Source organism: Augochlora pura, chromosome 11 (genome assembly GCF_028453695.1).
Source record: "Augochlora pura isolate Apur16 chromosome 11, APUR_v2.2.1, whole genome shotgun sequence".
Classification (NCBI taxonomy): domain Eukaryota; kingdom Metazoa; phylum Arthropoda; class Insecta; order Hymenoptera; family Halictidae; genus Augochlora; species Augochlora pura.
In genome coordinates this window covers 9,157,254-9,179,885 of record NC_135782.1, presented here as the reverse complement: position 1 = coordinate 9,179,885, position 22,632 = coordinate 9,157,254, and the positions used below count along the sequence as shown (strand labels likewise).

The window sequence follows — 22,632 nt, the reverse complement described above, 5'->3', positions numbered from 1 at the left end:
CTACGAATAAAATCTCTGTCCACCATGTTCATTCAGCGTAATTTGATCGCTTTAGCAAAATTGGGCGACGATCTAATAAACCTCGAAAAGAGAATTTACTTTTGGACGAACCAGTAACGGGTCGGAGCAGCCCACCGATAAGAAACTATTTTACAATAAAATGCAACACTGTTCTCAGGACTGACACCAGACCGTCGTTTGATTATAATTAGAGACCGCATCTTGACTTACGGTTCTCTGAAGCGTTTAAGATGAAAAACCGATGCGAAAGAATTTCATTTCCGATCTTTTGTATCGGAAAATCCGACGAAAGTAAACGAATATCGCAATCGAATCCGATATCGATCTTTCTGTACAGCGTTGCAAAAGGAACTTGTCGACGAAGAAACCACGAAAGAACCATTCCACCGAATTGTCCGACGGGTTGGTTTGGAAAAATGATTGGTGGTTCAGGGTTCTGAAATTTTTCTGTTGAGTTTTCTTGTTTTGCGGACGGCGTCGCTCGTGCGAAGATCACTGTACGCCGATCCTCCCTCCATCCTCCCTCGATCCACCTCGATTACTTCCTTCTTATTAGAGTACGATAGAATCTAATCTGAACTATTTACAATAAACGACACCCGAAACTTGAACGTCGCGTAAGCACGCGTTATACCACAGACACGTGACATGATCACATCGATGTCCACGATGGCGACGATCCCATCCGAAGCATAGTCGCAATTCCACGCGACCGGTTCGACGGAATTCACTGAGAAAATCAAAGGTTGGCCCTCGACGGAACACTGTCTCTTCCAAGTATCTCGATGGCGTCGATCAAGGCCAAAGGTATATCTTCGAAAAGCAGACGATCGTTCGCCGGTTCGCCGGTTCGGCAACGCGTTGGAGAGCGCATCCGGCAGCGACGGGTCTCCGACTGGCGGCACGCCTAAACTACCCTCTAGGTTTCTTTAATCGACGATTAAATTTCATAGTACCGGGAAACGAGGAACTTGTACATAAATATATTTAGATTAATCGTACTATCAAATTCGCAGCGCACGCGCGACAGAGACGTGAAGCTACGTGTCCTCCGAACGAACATCGAAGCACGATTTCCTGTTGATCCTTGCTTGTTGCTTCACCAATCGAGGAACTTACTCTAATTTTCTCTGCGTCGTTCAGTCGACGATCAGAACATTTATAGCTTCAGGCTTCGCCGGATCAGTGAATTTCCGGTTTCTCTTTTTTTTTTTTTCTAATATCATTGATACGAAGGAAGCAGCATCAGGAGAATTTTGTTCGTTGTTAGCGATGGATACGTAGCCTAACGTTAGACGACAGCGACAAAGTGGCATCATTTCGATGACGGGAAACCGGCCGGGACGGTGCAAAGTACGATGGAAATGTGTAAAATCACTCCCTCGGCTCGAGTCGGTCCCCGATCGACGGGCCTCGATCGATTCCCCGGCTCGGAGATCCGCTGCAGGTTCAACGGGAACATCGAGGATCCTCTCGAGGCTCAAGGATTTAGCGTCGTAGATCCGACGAAGGAGGACGCGGCTTGTCTGATGGAGGACTCTCGGTAATCTTTCAACGGAGTCCTGCCTCGTCGAAGGGGATGTCAGGTGAACGCTTTGTGCCGATCCGTTCTTCCGAACGGTATTTGGCGACGCGCACGTCTGCCGGGTTATGTGGCGTAGTGGGAATGGTGGTGAGCGTGCGGGGGTGGTGGTTCGCCGAGCCATGAATCGGGCGAAGGTGGAAAGTCTGGGTAACCACCTCCGCCGCCGCCTCCGCCGCCACCGCCGCCCCCGCTTGATTCGTTGCTCAAATCGGACGCCGGTCCTGGTACCATGCTGCCTGCACCACCTGGAAGATATATCGTCGAATAGAATGGTCCTTTGTCGTTCGAAAAGGTATCCTACGGAAGATTGGCTGCGGAGGGATGCAAGCGATATCTCATTCAAACGATATGGTTTCGCTGCATATTGCGCCCGAGATTAGTCGCGGCGAGTTCTATTCGAACATTTTCTTGCTATTTCAAGTAAAGAAGAGATGCGAAACACGCGTTTATTAGAATCGGTCCTGGGCATATTCGAAGCGACGACAACGTGTTATTTTATTCCATAGTTATTTCTATGCTTGCGAACCATCCTGAAATGACGTTATTTGAAGAATTATTTCAAATAACATGTTATTTTATTTCATACTTCTTGGACTGGTTTACGTCTTTTTGTTTTAAACAAATTATCGTGAAGATTTCATACAATGAGATTCTTTTGTTAATTATTAATCTGTGGATACTACATATTTTCGAGGCGGGAAACGCTTCCAATAAATTGTTTTGTAAAGATTTTTTAAAAGAAAAACTTTTCGTACGTCACTATTTCCATCACCACGTCTTTTGTCCAATTTTAAATATAGAAATAACGAGATAGCGTATTATTTGACATCGTTTTATCTCTAATGGATCGATATTATTTTTATATTCGAATAACGGTCTGAAATAAATAATCTTAAGTAGCTGCATTCTATTTTTCTGTCAAATAAAATGTGCCCACGTCTGGTACTAATTCTGATCGAAGTAATGTTCAGCACACTGATTCATTATCAGTATGAAACAATAGACTGGATTCCTGATTTTAGACGATCTCGCGGTATTCGAACTATTATCGTTTTATGAAAAGAAGTCGTTCAATGAGAAAGAATTCAGCTTAAATCTTGAAAGTTGTACTTATTCTCTCTCGAATTACGTATTTGTTGCCAAGGAAATCTATGCGTGCTGTGTTTGGGGACATTTATCTCCGATCATCCACATCTTCCTTTCGAATTATATTAATAATTTACTACAAATTTTTCGATTTTATCAGCATTATTAACAGATAATATTCACTTACTGAGGGTAGTATAGACGGAGAAGCCAGCATCCGGCGGATATGGAAACTGAGGCGGTAAGGACGGTGATCTGGACGTTGTTGAGATGTAAGGAGGTGTCGTTGCACCTATATATCCGCGTGGAGGACCGCCACCTGCTCCAATTCCACCTCCACCTGGACTTGCGCCTTCACCATCCAATCCCATGTTCACCACTGTTCCGTAACTGTCGTTACTCAAATCTAAACGAAAATTTCCATTCGATTAATTTATCATCACCTCCACAACTTCCCTTTATATTGCAAATAGACTGCACATACGAATACAATTTTCTACTTCTGCTTAGAAAGGTTGAATTGTCTAGAATTTCATTTTTCATTGAATGAAACTTTGCATTTTACCTGTTCTAGAAATTTGCTACGAATAATCAGGATCCACAATCGAATTATGTAAATCAAAATCAAGTACTTTTTAATACTTTGATTTTAATTTCAAGCAAAGAATGGATGTAAAATTAAACAAAATCAGAGAAAAATCTTTCATAACAATCAGTAAATTTGGATAAAAATTTTCATTTTAATTAATAACCGCATACTTTGATATTTCGATATACACCTTACGCAGTAATATTTATAATTTATTTAACAAACCTATCGTACTGCAATGCGTTTAAAATTTCTTTCTGCGGAAAGCGAATTCTTCTGAATCGTTAATAAGTGATGCGACAAATCAAATTAGAAACGAACTGATTAGAAGTGTTTTAATTTCGGTAATGAGCATTTGTTGATAGACAGAGGCATTCTCGGTAATGAACGGCTTTAAAATTTCAACAACTGTGGAAGTTTGCAAGGCCTTACAGCGCGTATGGTTAACGATACGCATAAATTCGTGGATGGCCCGCAATCTTCCTGAAATCTCGGACATAGTGAACTGGCAGTTAGCCTCCACGAACTCTTGAATAATTGACGAGATCGTCTTCCCCTCTGCTAAACGCTCGAGCACACGAAAGCTTAGATGTAACCAGCATTAAACTGCCACCGAAAGAGAAGGAAAGCATTACCTTCAGCTACTATACCCTTCTCTTTTATTTACCATCGAAAGTAATGGTGTTTTTGCCAAGCCTGTTGAAACACAGCTTTCACAATTTTAGTTTAACACTACTTTTACCAAAGGGGTCGAAGGACATCTTTCACAATTTTAATTTGTTTTTCAATTAAATATTATCTCTGCCGAATGAGTCGACAAATACCTTTTAAACGCTTAATTCTCGCATAAAAAATTATGGTGTAAATCCTCGTTTGACATTTCAACTTTTCCTACGATGACTATAAAATTTATTTGCTCAAAATACAAAAGATCGATAAAAATAGTAACGAAATGATTTTCTATCCAAAAAGTGCCTTATCCATTTGTCATTAATGAATCCGAACTCTTCGACTTTAGCTAATTCGGAGTAGAAGGTGTTTGTTCGGTAATTTTATCTTCGTGCACTACGGTGCATTTGGAAAAGTCTTTAAATGCGTTTCTGCTTAATACGCATATTAATAGAATAACAGAGTTCCTTTATTGTTACCAAAATTCTCTCGGTTCCCTGCAAAAACGTATTTCTTTATAACAAAATGCTTGCCATGTGAAAATATTCGAGGATCCTTTACCAAGCTTTTCACATTTTCTCGTTTCACGAATCGAAGGGAATGCTTGCGCATACAGAGGGGAGGCTGCGTACATTTCGCGATATTGGAAGTACAAATAACGCGTTATTGGTCGCTTTTCAGCGCTACATCTGACAACGCAGAACGATTTTTTGAATACGGAACCATTATGGACACTGCTCGGGTATAGGTATACTAGTTCCGCAGATCGTAGATTTATATGCGCAGACGAGCAAATTGAATTAATCTCAGTGGAATAACCACGTACATATCGTACATACATTGTACATACATACATACATGTATATGAAAATCAGAATGAGTCGAATCGACCAACCAAATAAATCAATTATTCTAAGTTATTAGTTAAGTTTGCTCAGCGAGCATAATTATTCCATAAAACTCATTGAAATATCTGTCCCCTGGCTTTCATTGCGAACTATACGAGAAGTGTTTTCTTCGTGTTAAAATTAATAAAACAGTCCTGAACATTAAGTGAATATTAAATAATAAACTATTTTGAATACAGTGATTCGATGGAATAATATAGTGAAATAATATAGAATGATTATACATGATATAGAAAAATAAGTTGAGTTAGTGGCATGTATTTTTATTATGCAAAGTTTGATTTTCCATAGACATGATTTTGTAAATCAGTCGAGCTCGCGTATAATATCAGTACACCAGTCGTTACACTATCGTTTCGTATCGCTTGTTCGTGTTGGGTGATAGTTGACACCGGATGTGCATCAATCTTGATAATAAATAAGATCTAACGTTTTATCTCGCGCAGTAATAATCACAGTTCTGTATGCACTTGGTTAAACATAAACCTTCATTTTACTTAATCCGTGATATTATGCTAAGCTATTTTTTCGAATATATTTTTTGTTGTTAATTAACTTTTAATTTTTTTAAGAAGAAGAAGAACACAGTTATCCTTGTAACTTGCATCACGTCGCAGTTCGGATGCAAAGATTGAGTAAAGTGAATAGAGGACGTACCGTGATGGCCAAAAGTGGAATCAAGGTCGACTTTCAGTTCGTCTTTATCGAGCAGCTTATCATGCCTTGGTGAATGTCCACCAGCACCTGCACCTTTCACACGGAAGAAATGGGAGAATCTCGTGTTGCGCGCGTCTTTGTTCAGTCTCTTTTCCTTCGCTCTCCTGTAAAAGAGGCACAGCCAATTAATGACATTTTTAATCACATCGTCTCGACAAATATAAGACCGAATACATTGTTTCAACAATGCGACATCGTGTCACAAACAACAAGAGCCACTTCGGAGCTTCTTCTTTTCCTTCATATTTTTCAATACGACCAAAGTAATATGTTTCCCTATTCTATAAACTCAAATTATAGCCATGTATTCTCGTCAATGCTACGTCAAGATTACGAATGCGTGAAATTAGTTTAATCGGTGCACGCAAAATTAAAGATACGATTAACTCGATGGGAACTGGAATTAAAAATATTTTCAGTTTGATCGAAACAGTCGAACTGTTAGATTTGTAGTAAGCGTGTTCGTCAGAGTAATTGAGAATTTTAATAAACAATATTATACTGATGGTGAGAATATAGTAAACGCGATACGTATGGACATGATTGATGAATGAAAGGAACTCCGTAAGCAAGAACATGAATCTTTGAGTTGAAAACAATATCTCGCTGCCTTTGAAAAATCAATTTCCACAGAAACACAGCTGGACAGTTTTTGCAAACAGTTTCTCTTTTATTTTTAGAATTTTTGTATACTCGATGATTTGCAGGAATCTAGAATGAAATAAAAGTTTTATCTTGATATATTTCTAAGTGGTTTCGGTCGTGCTGCGAATTGTCATGAAAGTATTTAAGTGTTTTGACACAAAAAATTTGCAGCACGTGTGTATTTTTATCGTCTTCGTACATGTTTTATCGATGCCTATCGATGACAGAAATAAACGTTAGCGATAACGTCATCAATGATTTTCAAAATCTACTGTCACATAGACGAGCCACGAGATTACCAGTAGAGACACGCACTTGTTACTGATTGTGTGTAGATATACGCGCGATACTGATACAGCGATTTTTCTAACGGCGTTTGCTACAATGATGCGATTACTAATGCTACTTTGTCTAGAGAAGTACGAAGAATATGGGCTTTGAAAAAATGCCAGAAGTCTTGGATCAATAAGATAAACGATAAAAGCTGTTCAAAGCCGCGGGTATTATGAAATATCTTATATTGCTCCACAAAAAGGTTAACGTTCAAAAGGAACTTTTCAATTCTTTTTGTTACAAAACGACACACCGTTAATCATCGTCTATTTTTTCATTCGTTTGATACAATATTCATGTAAGCGTAAACGTCGATTTTGCAAGTTCCTTAGAGTAGAAATTAAGCTATCCAACACATTTTCGATGGTTCGACGCATAATTTTCACGTATTACGAATTGAAACTTCTCGTCGTTGTTAATAATATGTGACAAATACAATACTCTACTGTAAAATACCTTAAAATATCTTAAAATATCCTAAAATACCTTAAAATATCCTAAAATACCTTAAAATATCCTAAAATATTTCCAACAATTTTGAACACTGAACTCCAGAATTTAACCTTCGAAAGGAAGAACTTAAAAATCGTTTCTTATCATCTTATCGTGAAATACAGAAACTTCAGATTATTTTTATAGATCGAACATTGCAAAATGGTGACTATGTGAAATGTGCAACATTTCGCTTATTATACAGATCGATCGTTTGAATGCTACATTTTCAACAAGAGTAAACATTGTCTTATTTTAAAGACCAGGCATTATGCAAAGTAAATAACGCTATTTTATAAGTAGAGTATTCCAAAAAATTGTTCGAATTATACATAGAGGTATGTTAGATACGAAATTACGTTTATTTGGGATCCGGTGATGAGACAGTTGCTGCGAACGGCTTCGCAGACCCAATGTTGAATCTACTTTTCTATGGTATCCTTGGTATGTGGTACCCCGATATCTCAATTCACTGAACGATGTTCACTGAACCGCACTTTGTCAGAATTTCAATGCTGTTTAAAAGTTAACACGGGAAAGCCCTTGATTCAGCAATGTTCTTAGCTACTAGACAGTAATCGTTTTCACACGCGGGGTTTCCCCTCTTATCGATTTACGTGGATATCATGATTCGAAGGTAGCAGGAACGTAGAGATAATTGAGAACCTTTCTCTAAGCTACGAAAAGACCACAAAAGACGCAATCATGAAAAGAAGACGAATCTTTCAAGGCACCCGCTTAAATCTGATGTAATAGCGAATATTAATAATATATGAATAATAAATGTAAAAAATATATTTGATATTTTCTTGAGTTATTAGCTGTGTACTCTGATCGAAAAAATTACTATAACTATATTTATTTATTACTGTAGCATCTACCGATCTCTTTATATTTCATTTGGGTTCTGATATAATAAAAGTGCATATCGATAATATGCACGAAACGACGACAAAACTGTGGCATCGAATTTTATTGGTTTTGCATGAACCGATCGTACCTGTTTTGGAACCAAACTTGAACCACACGCATGTCAAGTCCAGTGTCCGCAGAGAGTTGTTCTCGTACGTGTCTCGCTGGTTTCGGGCTGGTGTTGTATGCTAATTTAAGAGTCTCCAGTTGTTTCGCGGTGATGGTTGTCCTCGGCCTTTTGTTCGGTTGGTCGCCATCTATACTGCCCCCATCAGCCAGTTCTGAAACACCAGAACGCGAACACGTTACAACCAGCACACTCATCCAACCATCGAATATTTTCGCACAACGAAATCTCTTACGTAAACTCTCCCGGGCCGTATTAAAAGTTTATCGTTCGCACAATTAAGCATTCAGACAATTCGGTTACATTTTTCTATCGCTTCGAGCTTTCGTAGCGCATTCTCTTGGATGATTTTGTTTTAGAATAATTGCGACTGCTCAAATACGACATCGAATGTATTATAATAAAATTACACGCGGTACGAACAATCTCTCCGACGGATGAGCAAAAACGTAATCGTCGTTAAGATAAAGCCGTCTAGAGAACGATAAGCTATCGTGTTCCCCGATCAAGAAGCGATAGATTGTTTTTCCCCGCGTGATTTGCACGCATATGTAAATGCATAAATACTCGTTATCTACGCTCGGAGCCGTAATCTGATGTTGTTATTATTGAATGTTCCAATTTACCTTTCGCCTTTGCTTCATAATCAGGCTTGCATACGAGCTTCCTGTCCTCCATAAGGTAATATTGATCGCCTGTGTCCAGTTGCCGGGCGCAAAGGGCACACGAGAAGCAAGTCAGGTGGTAGACCGACTCCTGTGCCCTTCGTACAACTTGCGACGGTGCCAATCCTTGGCCGCAGCCCGCGCATTTCGTCCCGAAAAGCCTGCCACACCAACAACATACAACATTTTCACATTACGTTCGCGCATTAGTAACAGCAGAGTGTCGCCGTTCTATGGTGACACTGTTCTGAGAAGAGGAAATCATTAAATAACGAATGGTCCGACACGATGTGGTCGCACGATTTCCAACGTGGAAAACGGAAAACATTCTGCTACTTTCATCAGTACTTACAGATCAAGACGAAACGATCTTGGATTTATATGCGACAGTTTCTTTCTCTAGAAAATATTTAGCGCCGTTTCAAGTAGTCATTCGTGCACTAGAATTACGAGAGTAATATGAGGGTATTAGAGAAGTGTTCCATAATTTTCTCACGATAAAACAATGAATTTGTTATTAATATTTCGATTACAGAGTTGGTAAATTAAAAAGACAGTTCCAAGTCATTCATTAAATAAAACAACAGTTAGATTCAAGATTTATCTTCATTTCTCAATGCTGTTGTAGCGAACATGTGCAAGTTGAAAAGCATAATTGTAAATGAGGACATAAGAAGAATTTGTGAATATTTTTCTATTCAGTACAATCTGTTAAAATTATAAAAAGGAAGAAACATGTTCATTCGGCTAACGTCCCATGTATACAATTTCGAGAATTTTAATTTTGCATAAAAACCCGCAGTCTAGTCGTTAAAAAAGAAACAAATCATATAACAATAACGTCATTTAATATTGCTAAAATCCCCGTATTACATTCGTCCTCTAAAGGTATTTGCTTGCTTAGTTTCTTTCGCGCTCGAAAGTGTATTCTGTTTTTCCTGCCGTTTTGTAAAGAGGTATCAGTGTTTGCAGTTCTAAGAAGTGTCAAACGAAATCAACGATTCGTCGAATGTCCATCGCGTTCGATGCAACTGCTGATAAACGATTGATATGTCGAACTAACGAAAATGTAGCGAACTTTTCGAGTCTCGGAACGTGTCGTGAAGGTGGTTGTTCTGCCCTCCCTCCACAAGAAGATTTCTACCCCAAGGAAAGGGCGAGCACTCGGAGAAGAACGAGACAAAGGGGAAGGGAAGCGAGTTCCTTCGATTCGGCTAACGGAAGAAGAAAAATGGCGTCTCGCGGTTGCGGAGGTGTGGGTGGATGAGAAAAGGCACGCTCTTCTGACACAATCAATATCAATGGTAGGTACACATGCATGCACGTTTGATCTAACTTTTGCCTGAGTTTCACCTTTTTCATTATCCACGGGAGAACAATGCTGCGTTCCGGTTGCCCGGACTGCATTTGTCCGCGAGCGATCGCTGATAAGCGTTTACATCTTTTCGCTATCCATCTAGATAGTATTTGTAGAAAAAGAATACTTCGAACTTGTCGGCGGCGTTACGTAATACCTTCATTCGCCTTCTAATATCTTTTGCACTCCACGTGTATCTACATCGAGCTATAGAGTTCGTGATAGAGATCTAACTAAATGCGCTTGTCGCGTGCTTTTATGGACCTTTTATCATTATATTATTAAACTGCTATTTTTGTAACTAATTTAGCACGATGCATGAACTTTATCGATATATAATGTTGTTAATCGTTTATCCAAATTAATTGTGTTTGTATTAAAAATATCAATATTTTATTATTCAAACTGGTCGTACTTGTCTTTAAAGAAGCAAACATTAACTGTAATATAATACTTATTATTTTTTATAATAATTATTGTAATATGTACTTTAAAATGTACAGACACTGTACAAATTATAATCCTTATTTGGTCAATTATGTATAAAACATTTTACATAAGAATTCAAATACAAGTGACCATGCATGCATATTTATCGAAACACAATGCTTCCTAATCGAGCAGTGATTAAAAAGCTGTTCGGTGATAAGATCGTCAGAATATCGACGAGACTGATGGCGATACCAAAAAGTATTGCTAACACAGATTGGAGGAATCTGGAGAATGTGAAGGTTAAGTGTATTTTCTTCAATAGAATCATGTATTTTTTTAACAATCAGACAGCGGGGCTTGAATTTATTTATCCCAGAGCATAAATACTGTTTCTGACAATTAGTTTAAAGTTTCATATGTTCCATAAACATTAATAGAAGTAACAGTCTATCCAGAAAGAGCAGTTAACAAAAAATGCCGAACAGCACTGGCGAGTAAAATTATAAATAATTCTAAGCATGCTCGTTTATATTTTTGTCGAAAAGGTACGTCGTGTGAGTGTTAATGCCCTAATCGATATAGTTAGTTATACTATTTAAACACTTATGTACAATGTTTTATGCATAATAGGTCACGTAAGGATTGTGACTTGTACAGTGACTGTACATTTCGAAATATTAAAATTATCATGCGTTTATTTGGAGATAAGTAGGTACAGTTTCGATAATATTTCTGATAAAATGGAACTGATCTGAACGACGCGTTGTATTCATAATAATCCCGGAAGAAGGTCGATGGCTTCTTGTTACGTACAATACGCGTCAAAATTCATCATCTTCGAAGACGCCTGAGGTCTGACCGACCCTACACGGTGCAAGCGGGGATAGATAACTATTGGTACTTACTTGAAGAAGTCGTCCTTGCAGAAAACGTGACCGTTTCTTGCGAAACACTTGTCGGTCAGCCTAGTACCGCAGTCTCGGCACGTTAAACACCTTGCATGCCAACACCTCTCGAGGACTCTCAGAATGTATTTATCCAAGATAGCTTCTTGACAACCGCCGCACTTCGGTATCGAAGCTACAACAGATCGGAAAAATCGTGCACGATTAGAACAAGTATTCGCGAGTGTCCTCTGAAAATGTAAACTAATATTTTAGACGGTTTTAGCAGTAATTACGATACGATGTCAGCGTGTAGAGAATTTCTGGGCTCAGGTTCTAAGCCGATAGAGTTCTTAAAGTTTAACGATGTTTCAAATATCTCAGGATGATCGATGAATGATAAGAAGTTACAGAATCCACGCATATTTATCTGCTACCATTTGATCCACATTTACTTCAATTTTCTTATTTATTCATATAGACAGTGATCAACGATAATGAGTTTCTTATTTATAAAATGTATGTCTCTCTTGTCTGAAATTTATACCATCCATTCGAAAGTTGTTTTGGTCTCGAACAAATTGTTTCACGAGAGAAAGATCTTTCTACTGTGGTACATTTCTTCTAGAATATACGTGAACATTGCTAATCGAAAACACGAGTTCGTAAAAAATATTTTACGAGCATTCAACGTAGCGTACGCGTGACTATCATTTCATCAATGGTTTACGCTCTTCAATTTTACACTTCTCTCTGGTATAAATTTCTCAGTCGATTTTTCATTCATTGATTTCAGAATGTATATGTTCAATGATCGCGGACGTAGTACTGCAGTTAACAAAGATTCATTTCTAACAGACTGCAAATAAGTTGTTCACTTGCCAAAGTATTGCTACACCATTAGATCCTTTCTAAACGTTCGCTAAAATATATCTTTGGCAAATAACACCTGGTGACAATATTTTTGACACAAAGCTAATATTTTGAGAAGCAGCTACTGAAAATTCTTAATCCTTTAAGTCCCAGACTGCAGTGCTTTTGCTCAGACATACGAATTGAATATTTTTCGTCGACAAAAATATGTTTAATTTCGTCGACAAGCTAGCTAATGAGATCGACGTTTCTCACTTACAATAGAGGATCTTGGGAATATGAGCCGGTAAACCGAGATCGACGGCCCTCGGATCGAGAGGATGCATTTCGCTGTGAGGAGCGTCGTCGAAGCTGGAGATTGCAGGATTTCCAGAGTTGCTGCTATTTCGTCGGACGTTCTGCGACTCCAGACTGTCGTGCGGCGGTGTCAAGACATCTTGACGGGCGCGCCGATACATCCCTTCCAAAGGCATAGACTCCCGGCCCAGCATCTCCAGGCTTATCATAGTCATGGTTGTGTTTTTTTTTTCGATGGAACTTCCGACGTGTCACTGACCCGACATTTCGTGTAATCGATGCGTCAACGAATCCCGGCGACTTTGCCCTAATCTAACGGGTCTGGAGCAGTACGACCAATTGTCCAACCATGGAACATTTATTGCGTTCTGCTCTGCGATCTGACACAGTTTGCCCCAAGTTGTTCCCCAATCTTCGTTCACAGGCTGCTACCGTCACAGAATCTTCCGCACTTCCCAGCACAACCGTACCATGCAATCCATCGTTCGTTTTGTCCTTCAAAACTGTCTTAATTCTCCAACAAACAACGATAAAAACCGCGACTCAACGTGTACCAGCGAGATCAGCTCCTCGTTAATCCTTTCACTGTCACTCTCTTCGAAGATCATATCCGATAGTACAGCGTTCCTATCCAGACCGGACGCGTCAACCGTATTCTTGGAGTACTGATCGGACTATAATAAACGCACGAGTCCAGATTGTTCATTAAACCGGCGTTAAGATCTTTCACTTAGGTTTCTTTAAAGGAATTCAAGCTGTGCGAGTAGGTTCAGACTGTCAACGCCAGACCTCGCGTAAAATATCGAAGCGACCGGAACGAGGGTTCGCGGAGGACTGTTCCAACGATGTTGCAGCTGCTCGTGCGCACGTGACATTCGTGGGTGTGGCGGGTTTCGGGTGGGGAATACGTTAGGGTTATTGGGTGTGGTCCGCACCCACGCTTCTAACGCTTCGATGCCGATTCGTGGGTACTAGGACCGCCCCCAATATGGCGACCAACGTACTACCAAGCGACTTTCAAACAACCGATACTCTGCTTGCTGATACTCCGTCTAGGGTGCTGGTGATACGCCGTTGACACGGCGATGATGTGCGTTGGCTGCGGGAGTGAAGCATCAAGAAATATGGAGCCGATCTCTAACCCTGGCTGACCATGTGCGTTACGTTTCGGTCGTGAATTTTTTCCAAAATTTCTCTCCTCGACAATTCGTTGCTTTTACTCGCTATATGTTGCAGATATTTACAGGAAAGATTCTTTTTGTACGTACAAGCTATACCATTGTTTTAGTTAGACCATTTTTTATTTCGTACCTATCGGTTTTGAAAGTTTTCCTTAAGTTATCGAATCCTGGACCTTTTCTTACATAATTTAATTAATTAGCTTAATATTTAGTTTGTAATATTTCCTCTCGCAGTAAATCATGACATAAATACCAACATATGAAATAAAAACATAATATATAATACTAATATATATAATTATTCATTCTATATGTACAATTTGCATATTCTCTTTAGCATCCATTTCGTTCTTGTAGATGTTGTTCAATTTGTGCCTATTTGTGGAAAGCCTATTTTGATAAGACTTGTGAAGATTTATTTACATGAGAAAATGACGTACACATATGCTCGTGGGTAACCGGATAGCAAGCAGATTTGTATAAATTGTCAAGAAAACTAGGAACAAGGATGCAAATGATATATCATGCGAATGAATAGAAAAGTCATCTGGAACTTAAATTCTCTGTATTATTTGTAGATCTATGCTCCTGTTCACCCATATTTACAATATTAATTACTCGACACCGTATAAAGCGTGTTTGTTTAAGTTTCCTTTAACAAGTGCGTATTTCGTTGAACAAAAAAGGTTGCCGATGTCTGTATTAGGATACGAGCGTAGTGCTGATAGTCACATGACAAGAAAGTGCACTTTCAATAATTTGCTGAATGTGAAAACGCATTGCCATGTCTATCTGAAGTACGTTTCAACTCCACACTTCCTCTAAAGATTTATTTTATTAGTCTTTGTCTTAATGAGAAGCTTAAATTGATTTTTAAATCAATTATTTAAAATTGATTATAAAAATTACGAAAATATGAATCAATATAAAACAGATGCGTTAACTATATAACCCAAATCACTACGTTGATAGGCTATTTAACAAACTGTCCAACAAAACTGTTAAAAATGCAATGGTTGTTTGAATCACGGGGCTCAATTTCAAGTATAAGTTGAAAAAGACTATTTCGACTTTTGAATTAAAGTGGCTCACTCGCACAGGGTTAAAACAAAACAAGATAAAAATAATCGCGTATACTTTTACAACAGATACGTCACGGTTACTTCATTCTCGGAAAAGCCATCGATTTCTTTCTCGAATTGTTGCTAACAAACGACCAGTCTCATCGCATCGAGTCGTGAGCAAAATTTCCATCTTCGCCGCTCGGCACCCCGTTCCCATTTTCGTCCGGACCTCGTCGATCGGCGAGGGTTTGCTTTCGAGCATCCATTTCCAGAGCCCGCGACTACGGTCCTCTATTCATCAGAATCGTCACGTAAAAGAATTCTCTCCTGTGCTCCTTGGCGAGTTCCTTTGGCAACGTCTAGAGAGCCGTGTCGATTGTGAAAGCAAGCGTCGCGGAAAGGTAAAGAAAGAGGGCGGCTGGTCGTGAGGGGGTGGCAGGCAGACCCGGGCGGCGGCGAAGGGAATACGGGGGGGGGGGGGGGGCGGGAGGGAGGGGGCGAAAGAAGGGAAGGAGAAAAAAAAAAGGAGAACAAGCAGAAGAAGCGGAGAAACGAGGCTGGATGGTAGGAGGGCTACAAAAGGATCCGAGGCGAAATTAAGAACAGCCGTGCAAGGCGGCGGGGGAGGGGGAGGGGGAGAGGGGGTGGAGGCTGGAGGTGAGGGTCGCCATTTTATAATCTTAGTCGAGATCAGTCGTGTATACTCTTTTCTCGTCCCTCAGTGATTCGCGTGCGCCCATCCACACCGAACCAAATAAGTCGGGGGTGTAGGTCGACGTGTAAGTAGACGTATAGACGCGTCTACCAACGTCAGCCGGTACGCTTTTCAATATGCGTCTTTGTTTTTCTCGGTCGCGTCAGATGGCACGTATCCTCTTTGTCGTTACATCTTGCTCCCCTTTTTACCTTCCAGATGAAAACTCCCTCGCCCGGCGCCCTTTGAAACGAGGAACACGGGAGCTCGCGATTTTCTCTCGGCTGCGCGACCTCCGATCGGGTTAAGGGCCACGAAAACTGAACGCTGCGCCGAATTTCTCTTTTCCGGAAGTGAAGTCGAATATATGATATCGCCGAATATACGAAATGTTTAGAAAATTTCAGTAGCAGCATGGCGTTACACGTTATTAGATCCGACAAGTTTATGCGAATGCATATTCCTATTATTTATTTATTTAATCCTTGCCTATTTGTACAGTGAATATTTGATAATATACCAATACATTGTTCGTTATTAGATTGTAGATTTTATGCATTCATGATAAAATGAGTATATCAAATGCAATTACGTGTTAGATATATCTACACACTTCGCGTATTTTTCTTGCATAAATGTCGTATGCATTTTACTCATTTACTTATTATATTACCAATTACATTAAGGTATAAATTATGTGAACATCAATATTTGATAGAATTGATGCTGCAAAGTTTGGTCGAAAATATTAGCTGAAGATATTAATCACTAACAATAAATAATAGCGATGAGAATTGTGTGTACTGTGAGACAATGTATATAAAACACCTCGTTTAATTATTCGAAAATATAGCAACATTTAATATTACTAAGTGTATATTACTATTTGTATGAAAATAATTTAAAATCAAAGCTTTTACCAATATCTATAGAATTAAATACAAATGTCAGTATACCATTGTCAATAAAAGTCAATAAAAATAATTTCAATTATCAATTTCAATTACTCTTTCTATTACAAATGGACTATGAATTTTATGCATATCTGACAAAAATTAGCGAGTACAATATCAAATAATAAAAACATCAAAACAATTTTAGAATATGGATTATAAAGCAACACAGGTCAGAAATATTTAGCGCTCGGGAGGTTCAGTGTTAGGAATGTCTGTGTTAGATTAATGACAAAGCCTCGGCTCAGTTGCATTCAACCTGGACACTGACTATTTCATGTACAAAGCAAAATTACGAGTCGATCAACGCGGAAGAGTCAGACGGTGCAACGGTGCGTAACTAACCAGCGTTATTTGCCGGCGAAAAAGTGCGCCATACCGCGGCCAGTAAAATCGTTCGTGTATCGAAACCATTTTTATTGGCGCGTCGTTTCGTAGACCAGGGGTAGTCGACGCGCACGCATAACAGATTTGATGGGCATCGTCGTGTATGCAAAAGTGTCGAACCATCTGTTGTTGGCGGGCCCCGTTCATGTGGTCAGGTGGAAAATTTCGCGATTCTTCGTGTTCCGAGGCGGTAACCCGGTTCCACCGATTATGGTCCGCAAGCGTGATCATAAACGCGTGGATGACTTCCTCTGATAATCCTCGGTTTTCACGGCCGATTAAAGTCTCATAAACTCGGCCATAGACCATGAATACGTCTTCGTCGGCTGTATAAACGAACCTCCTGACACTATTCGCTGGGCACGATCAATTCACGAATTTGATGTCATTAGTCTAATGGAAATTCCAGTGACTCTACCGAAAATACTGCTTTCGGTTTATCTTGTGTGAGAAATATCACGTTACTGTCAACATTCGAAAGTATTTATTGTATTAGGTTTGAGTAAACGCTTTACACATTTTTTTAAATTTCTTTATCTTATACAGAAACACAGTATTATAATTGTTGAAATGTTTTCTCTCGGTTACAAAGATTTCTTTCGCCAAACAATTGAACAAAAAGCAACATATTACAAGCACTAAAAGCCATTCTAGAGGAACGATTAACACTATATGTACAATTTACGATTTAGACAATTTTCTTTTTTCGAATTATCGAAATCTCAAAGCTGCATCCATGGAAAATGTTTGACTGAACTCCTTTCTTTAATTACATATCATTGTAATAATTGTAAAATATAACATTATATCAATTGTATAATAATATAATATAACAATAAGTCCAAATAAATGTAATATTATAACTAGACTGAATAAAAAAGAATAAAATAAAAATGATGTGCATCAATTGCAAGAAATAGAAGCTAGATAAAGAGTTGATTCTTTTTTAAATAATTTTATTAGATTAAAAGTAATATAATGGCATTTCTTAACTTTTTTAATTCCTCCACTAATTCAAATCGAAGCCATTCATTTTTGCTATAAATACATAGAATTCGTAGACTATTCATGACGCATTTATGAGATATATGAGATATTTTATTTCGTACGTATGTTTTTATTGAGCAACGATATTTTTCACGCATGATACTGGCGGATTTATTACATTGAAAATTCAGCAAATACCAGTGGGTCAAATGAAAAGAAGCAATTTTAAAATAAGATAATTATATTAATAAACGTGAAATTTGAACGATGCATTATGTATAACCATGGGATGAATTAAATAGAACGATCGAATAAAATGTAAATATGAAAAATAACGGTCGAACAGAAAATCCAGTTGGCGAGAAATCGAGACAGAACGATGGGAACAGCTTGTCATTTATTGGATAAAAAAAAACCGTGCAACGCAGATATATGTCAAATGTAATATTCGTTAACCCATGTCCGACCGATTCTGGTCTGGTCTGTTGATCCGACTATTCTGCATACTTACGCACAGTGGATGACAATCTAAAGCAATATAACATTTTCTGTGTATAGAAGCAAATTCTATTTCTAAGCCAAAAAAGATAGGAACAAAGAGATTAACAAGCAAAAGTTATCTCTTTTATTAAGTCTTATTATTAATCGTTCGGCTAATATTATTTTTAATCTTAATACTATTTTTCGAAGCATAGTTTACGTGTAATATAATACTATATTTATATTATATTTATAATATAATACTATACAATACTATTTTTCGAAGTAATACTTTTTCGAAATATTCAAATTTTTTTATGTCTCAACAATATTGGATTCAACTTACACAACCTCTTTCTATATTTCTTCGATGACCAGTTCAGACGTATTCGTCAGCTTCCATAAATAAAGAAACCAGAGTAGCTACTTTTCACGGTGAAAACAAACAGAATATCTTCATCCCTCGATGACATTATAAGATAAAGACTGACAATAAAAATTGTATGAGAAAATAAAAACAGCGAAAATTATTCGAATTGTTACTCGAACAATATTACAATCTCTATTCGGATAATTAATTTGAACGAAGAATAAAGAATTAATAAGATGGATAAATGTAATATCTTGTTAGAAATAACGAATCATTGTTAGTCGAAGACAATGTTCATCAAACAAAATTTATCCGAGTAATTATTTCAGATAAATATTTATTCGAAACAACGCCCATCTGGGTCCGAACACTAGAAACACATAATGATCCCATCCCGATCCTCATACTTTGACATTTCGAGCTTCGAAACCGGATCCGGTTGATATTTCTGATATCCCCGAAGAAAGCGGAATGAAAAATAGAAATGTCATCGTTTGCCGGGTCAAGTGTGCACCACTGGGGAACGAGGGATGCGTTCCGGACTGGCGAGCCGGTGCTTGCCGTGTTGCCCCCCTTTTCTTTCTCTTCCCGTCCCGTTCGTTAGTTTCGCCTAGAGCTGGTACAGGAGGCAACCGTAGGCAAGTCAGACCTCCACCCTCGGATAGAGCCGCGATAAACCCCGGCGCTGATGCTTTTTACGTTGACGAACGACTCCTGGAGGCGTGTCGACATGTGCAACGAAGCCGACGAAGGGTGGGCTCGCGTGATCGAAGCCCGAGGAGGCCGCCCACGGAAATCACGGGGTCGCGCAATCGCAAAGACACCCTTTTAATGAATCTTCGCGATGGAAACGAAGGGGTTATCCTATCGAATATATCGGACCTAAGCTTTCTAGGTCGGAATTGCGTTTTCGGACGTAGATGCGGACCTCCAGGTGTGTCTACAGCACTGCTGTCAAATAAATATTCATTTCTCTCCTTCGTAATAAGAATTATTATTGATGTTTATTATAGAATTGGATCATTTGCTACTCATTTTTTGACTATTTCTAGTACAAAATATTTCATCACTTTTATTCATTATACTATCAGTCAAATTTTTGTTCATTATCGCGGCAGTCGAATTTCTGTTCATTAACAGCTGGAGCAAGTCGATGATTACACCGATCCTTCGTAGTCTTTTGTTAGAGAAATAAACCAGAGCTTTAAAGCTGCGTACACCTAAAATCGTAATTTTCACCGCTTAAGTAGATTCGCGCTTAGAAATTTCATCCAATTACGGAAGCAACGCGGGAAACCTTAACGCTTCCCTAAACGCTTCTACTCGGCGGGGTTGTTGGAAAATTTATACGTCGAAAGAAAAATCGCGCAACGTCGTGCCAACGATATATTATATTATATTCAGCGACGCGCAGGATAAAGAAGCAACGATGACGTTTAACGGTGGACCGTATATTTCCGCGGAAACTGTGCGCGAACAGAAAATTCCGCGGATGCGAAAAAAGACGGGGACGATGAAATATGCACGTTTATGCGCCCCGTACGTTTTTTAATTTAACTCCGTTTCTCCGTGGCGGAACGGAAAAAGGGTAGGGCGGGCGGTTGGCGGAGGAACCGGAGAGGGTTGGGCGAGGGAGTGAACGGGGGAGGAATCGGAGGCAAGATACAACTGCATATAATCGAATTTGCACGGGCAGATCTTCTCTATGGGCGTTCCCATTACATCGGCGGGTAATAAATTATGGCACCCTTACCGCGTAAATACGTTTGAATTTATACCGGGCCGGTTGCTCGCCTGCCCCATTTACGCATATGGTTTTTGCAGCCGGAGAGAGAGAGCCATCGGCAGCCACCCCGTTGCTGATCAAATTAATATTCGGCCAAACGCGGAGCTTTTTAAATTTCCCATGAATACGCCATCGTGGTCGGCAATCCCCAAGACACTTGGTTCTCCAAATAAAATCAATCGACGTCGAAACGGGCTTTGCGTGGAAACGGTCCACCCTTTGGCTTAACTGTTCTCGCTACGTGATTCTCCGGGTTGGTCTCGAAACGTGTTATAAATCTATTGGATCCTAGTGACTTTGTTTCTGGGTCTGTTTGATGATTAACTTTATTGCTTCTCGTTCATAGAGCCTCGATCATATATGAACAGATTGCGAATTTTTATGACAAATAAAAATTGTATATGTATCCTATTTTTAACAATTCAAATAACCTGGAAATAATATAATAATGCCTCTCTTAATCAGTCTACTGTTTGAAAATTGACCTACTCATTTTTGTTACAAATGCATAAAATCCAGAGTCTACATATGAATGACACTAGTTCTTGACTAGTTTCCAAAATTTATCTTTATCTACTGACTTATATGTATAGAATCAGCGAGCCGAATGCCGTTTTATAGCAATAATAATAAAATAAAAATAAAAATGTAAATGGGAACACTTCAGAACGTGAAATTTTGACATCAACGATGCATTCGAAAACGTAATCGTTTAAACCAAATAGTAGTTAATTTGCACAATGCGCATTGTCGCACGTGGATGATCTTCGATCGATTTATATCACACGTGAAATGTGTTTGAACGACAAACAGTTCAGGCACCGTAGTTTCGGATAATCAATACGTCCTCGAGTATAGCAGACAAAACTATGGACCGAAGGCGTTGAATCACCGGAGCGCGGAACGCCGCGCGAACAAAGACAATAGTTTGCCTCTCGGTGGCGTTTAAAGAAGCCCCGATCGTCAAACAGCGAGCAAAGTTACCAAAAAACGGCAATTCTCGTTTGGAACCAATTTTCAGTGAATCGGTCGCGTCACACGGTAGACTGGCGCCGTTCCGGATCCCGGCTAGAAACAGAGGCATTGCTAAAAGGATAACATTGTCCAGGGATCCGTTCGACGCGCACAAAGAGTCGTCAGCAGTCGCGATGTTGAACGGGAACAAACGTTGCAGCGAACCGGCGCGTGGCGTGGCGCGGCGCGGCGGCGGCGGCGGCGTCGGCATTCGAATGCATCGCGATTCTTCGGCGGCGGAAAGCCGAGCGAAAGATCGGCGGAGATGTTCGCGGCGTTGGTTCCGGCTGAAAAAAGAAAGTGAAAAAAAAAAGAGGAACAGGAGAAAAAGAGCGGGGCGATTTCTAGTGACAAGCGCGACGACCAAAAAACAGAAGTTAGCGCCAGATGTGCCATTGTGCCGTGAACGTGAACAGCGAGCGGGGAGGGCCGTAGGAAAATCAGACCGAGACGGACGTAGGATCCGAAAACAGAGTATACGTAGCGGGTTACTGAAAGTTGGGAGGGGCGAGAGAGAGTTGTAGAAACACGGGACGCTGGCGAAAAAGACAGAGAGAGAGAGGGAGAGAGAGAGAGAGAGAGAGAGAGAGAGAGAGAGAGAGAGAGAGAGAGAGAGAGAGTCGAGGTGGATGTAGGAGGTAAGAGCATATATAGTTATCAGTACCCTGTTGGTAGTAAACAGGGAGCCCGGCGGGAAGGGCTGGAACATCGGGAGAAGGGTGAAACGGAGACACCGAGGGGTTAGGCGAAAGGGGCGCCTGCGTGGGTGTGCCGTCGCGGCAGCATAACCACCGCCTCGCCAAAAACCCCTCTCCGAGGCTTCCAGCCGCGACTTCGGCCCGCCAACCCCTCCGGCTACCACGTCATTTCGAATTCGGGTCCGTGCAATCCTCGTGCAACTTGCGCGCTCTCTCTCTCTCTCTCTCTCTCTCTTTCTCTCTCTCTCTCTCTACCCCTCTTCCACCCTGCTCCCTTCCCTCTACTCTATGAAAAGCAACCCCTGACAAAGCCCGACGACAGCTCCCTCTCATTGTCTCCTCGGCACCGGTCGTGATCTCTCAAACGTTTGTACGGTTAAATGGGCTTAAACGACATACGCCCGCGCATTTGCGTTCACCGGTCCG

At 39.9% G+C, this 22,632-nt stretch overlaps 1 protein-coding gene across 2 annotated transcripts in view; it reads right to left on the bottom strand.

Annotated features, from left to right (window-relative positions):
• Positions 1-1,262: 1,262 nt before the first annotated feature.
• The window catches only part of Lim3 (Lim3 homeobox protein), a 63,825-nt gene continuing 42,455 nt past the window's right edge, over positions 1,263-22,632 (bottom strand). Inside the window, exons 1-7 of one of the 2 annotated variants that reach the window (XM_078194122.1) lie at positions 12,555-12,807; positions 11,444-11,618; positions 8,711-8,910; positions 8,046-8,238; positions 5,516-5,679; positions 2,880-3,098; positions 1,263-1,851 (exon numbers count right to left, since the gene is read on the bottom strand). In XM_078194122.1, the coding sequence (XP_078050248.1) occupies positions 1,670-1,851; positions 2,880-3,098; positions 5,516-5,679; positions 8,046-8,238; positions 8,711-8,910; positions 11,444-11,618; positions 12,555-12,807 (1,386 nt within the window). In that variant the 3' untranslated portion in view covers positions 1,263-1,669. Of the gene's footprint in view, positions 1,852-2,879; positions 3,099-5,515; positions 5,680-8,045; positions 8,239-8,710; positions 8,911-11,443; positions 11,619-12,554; positions 12,808-22,632 lie in introns of those variants that run through there. The other variant, XM_078194121.1, reaches the window with a different exon arrangement.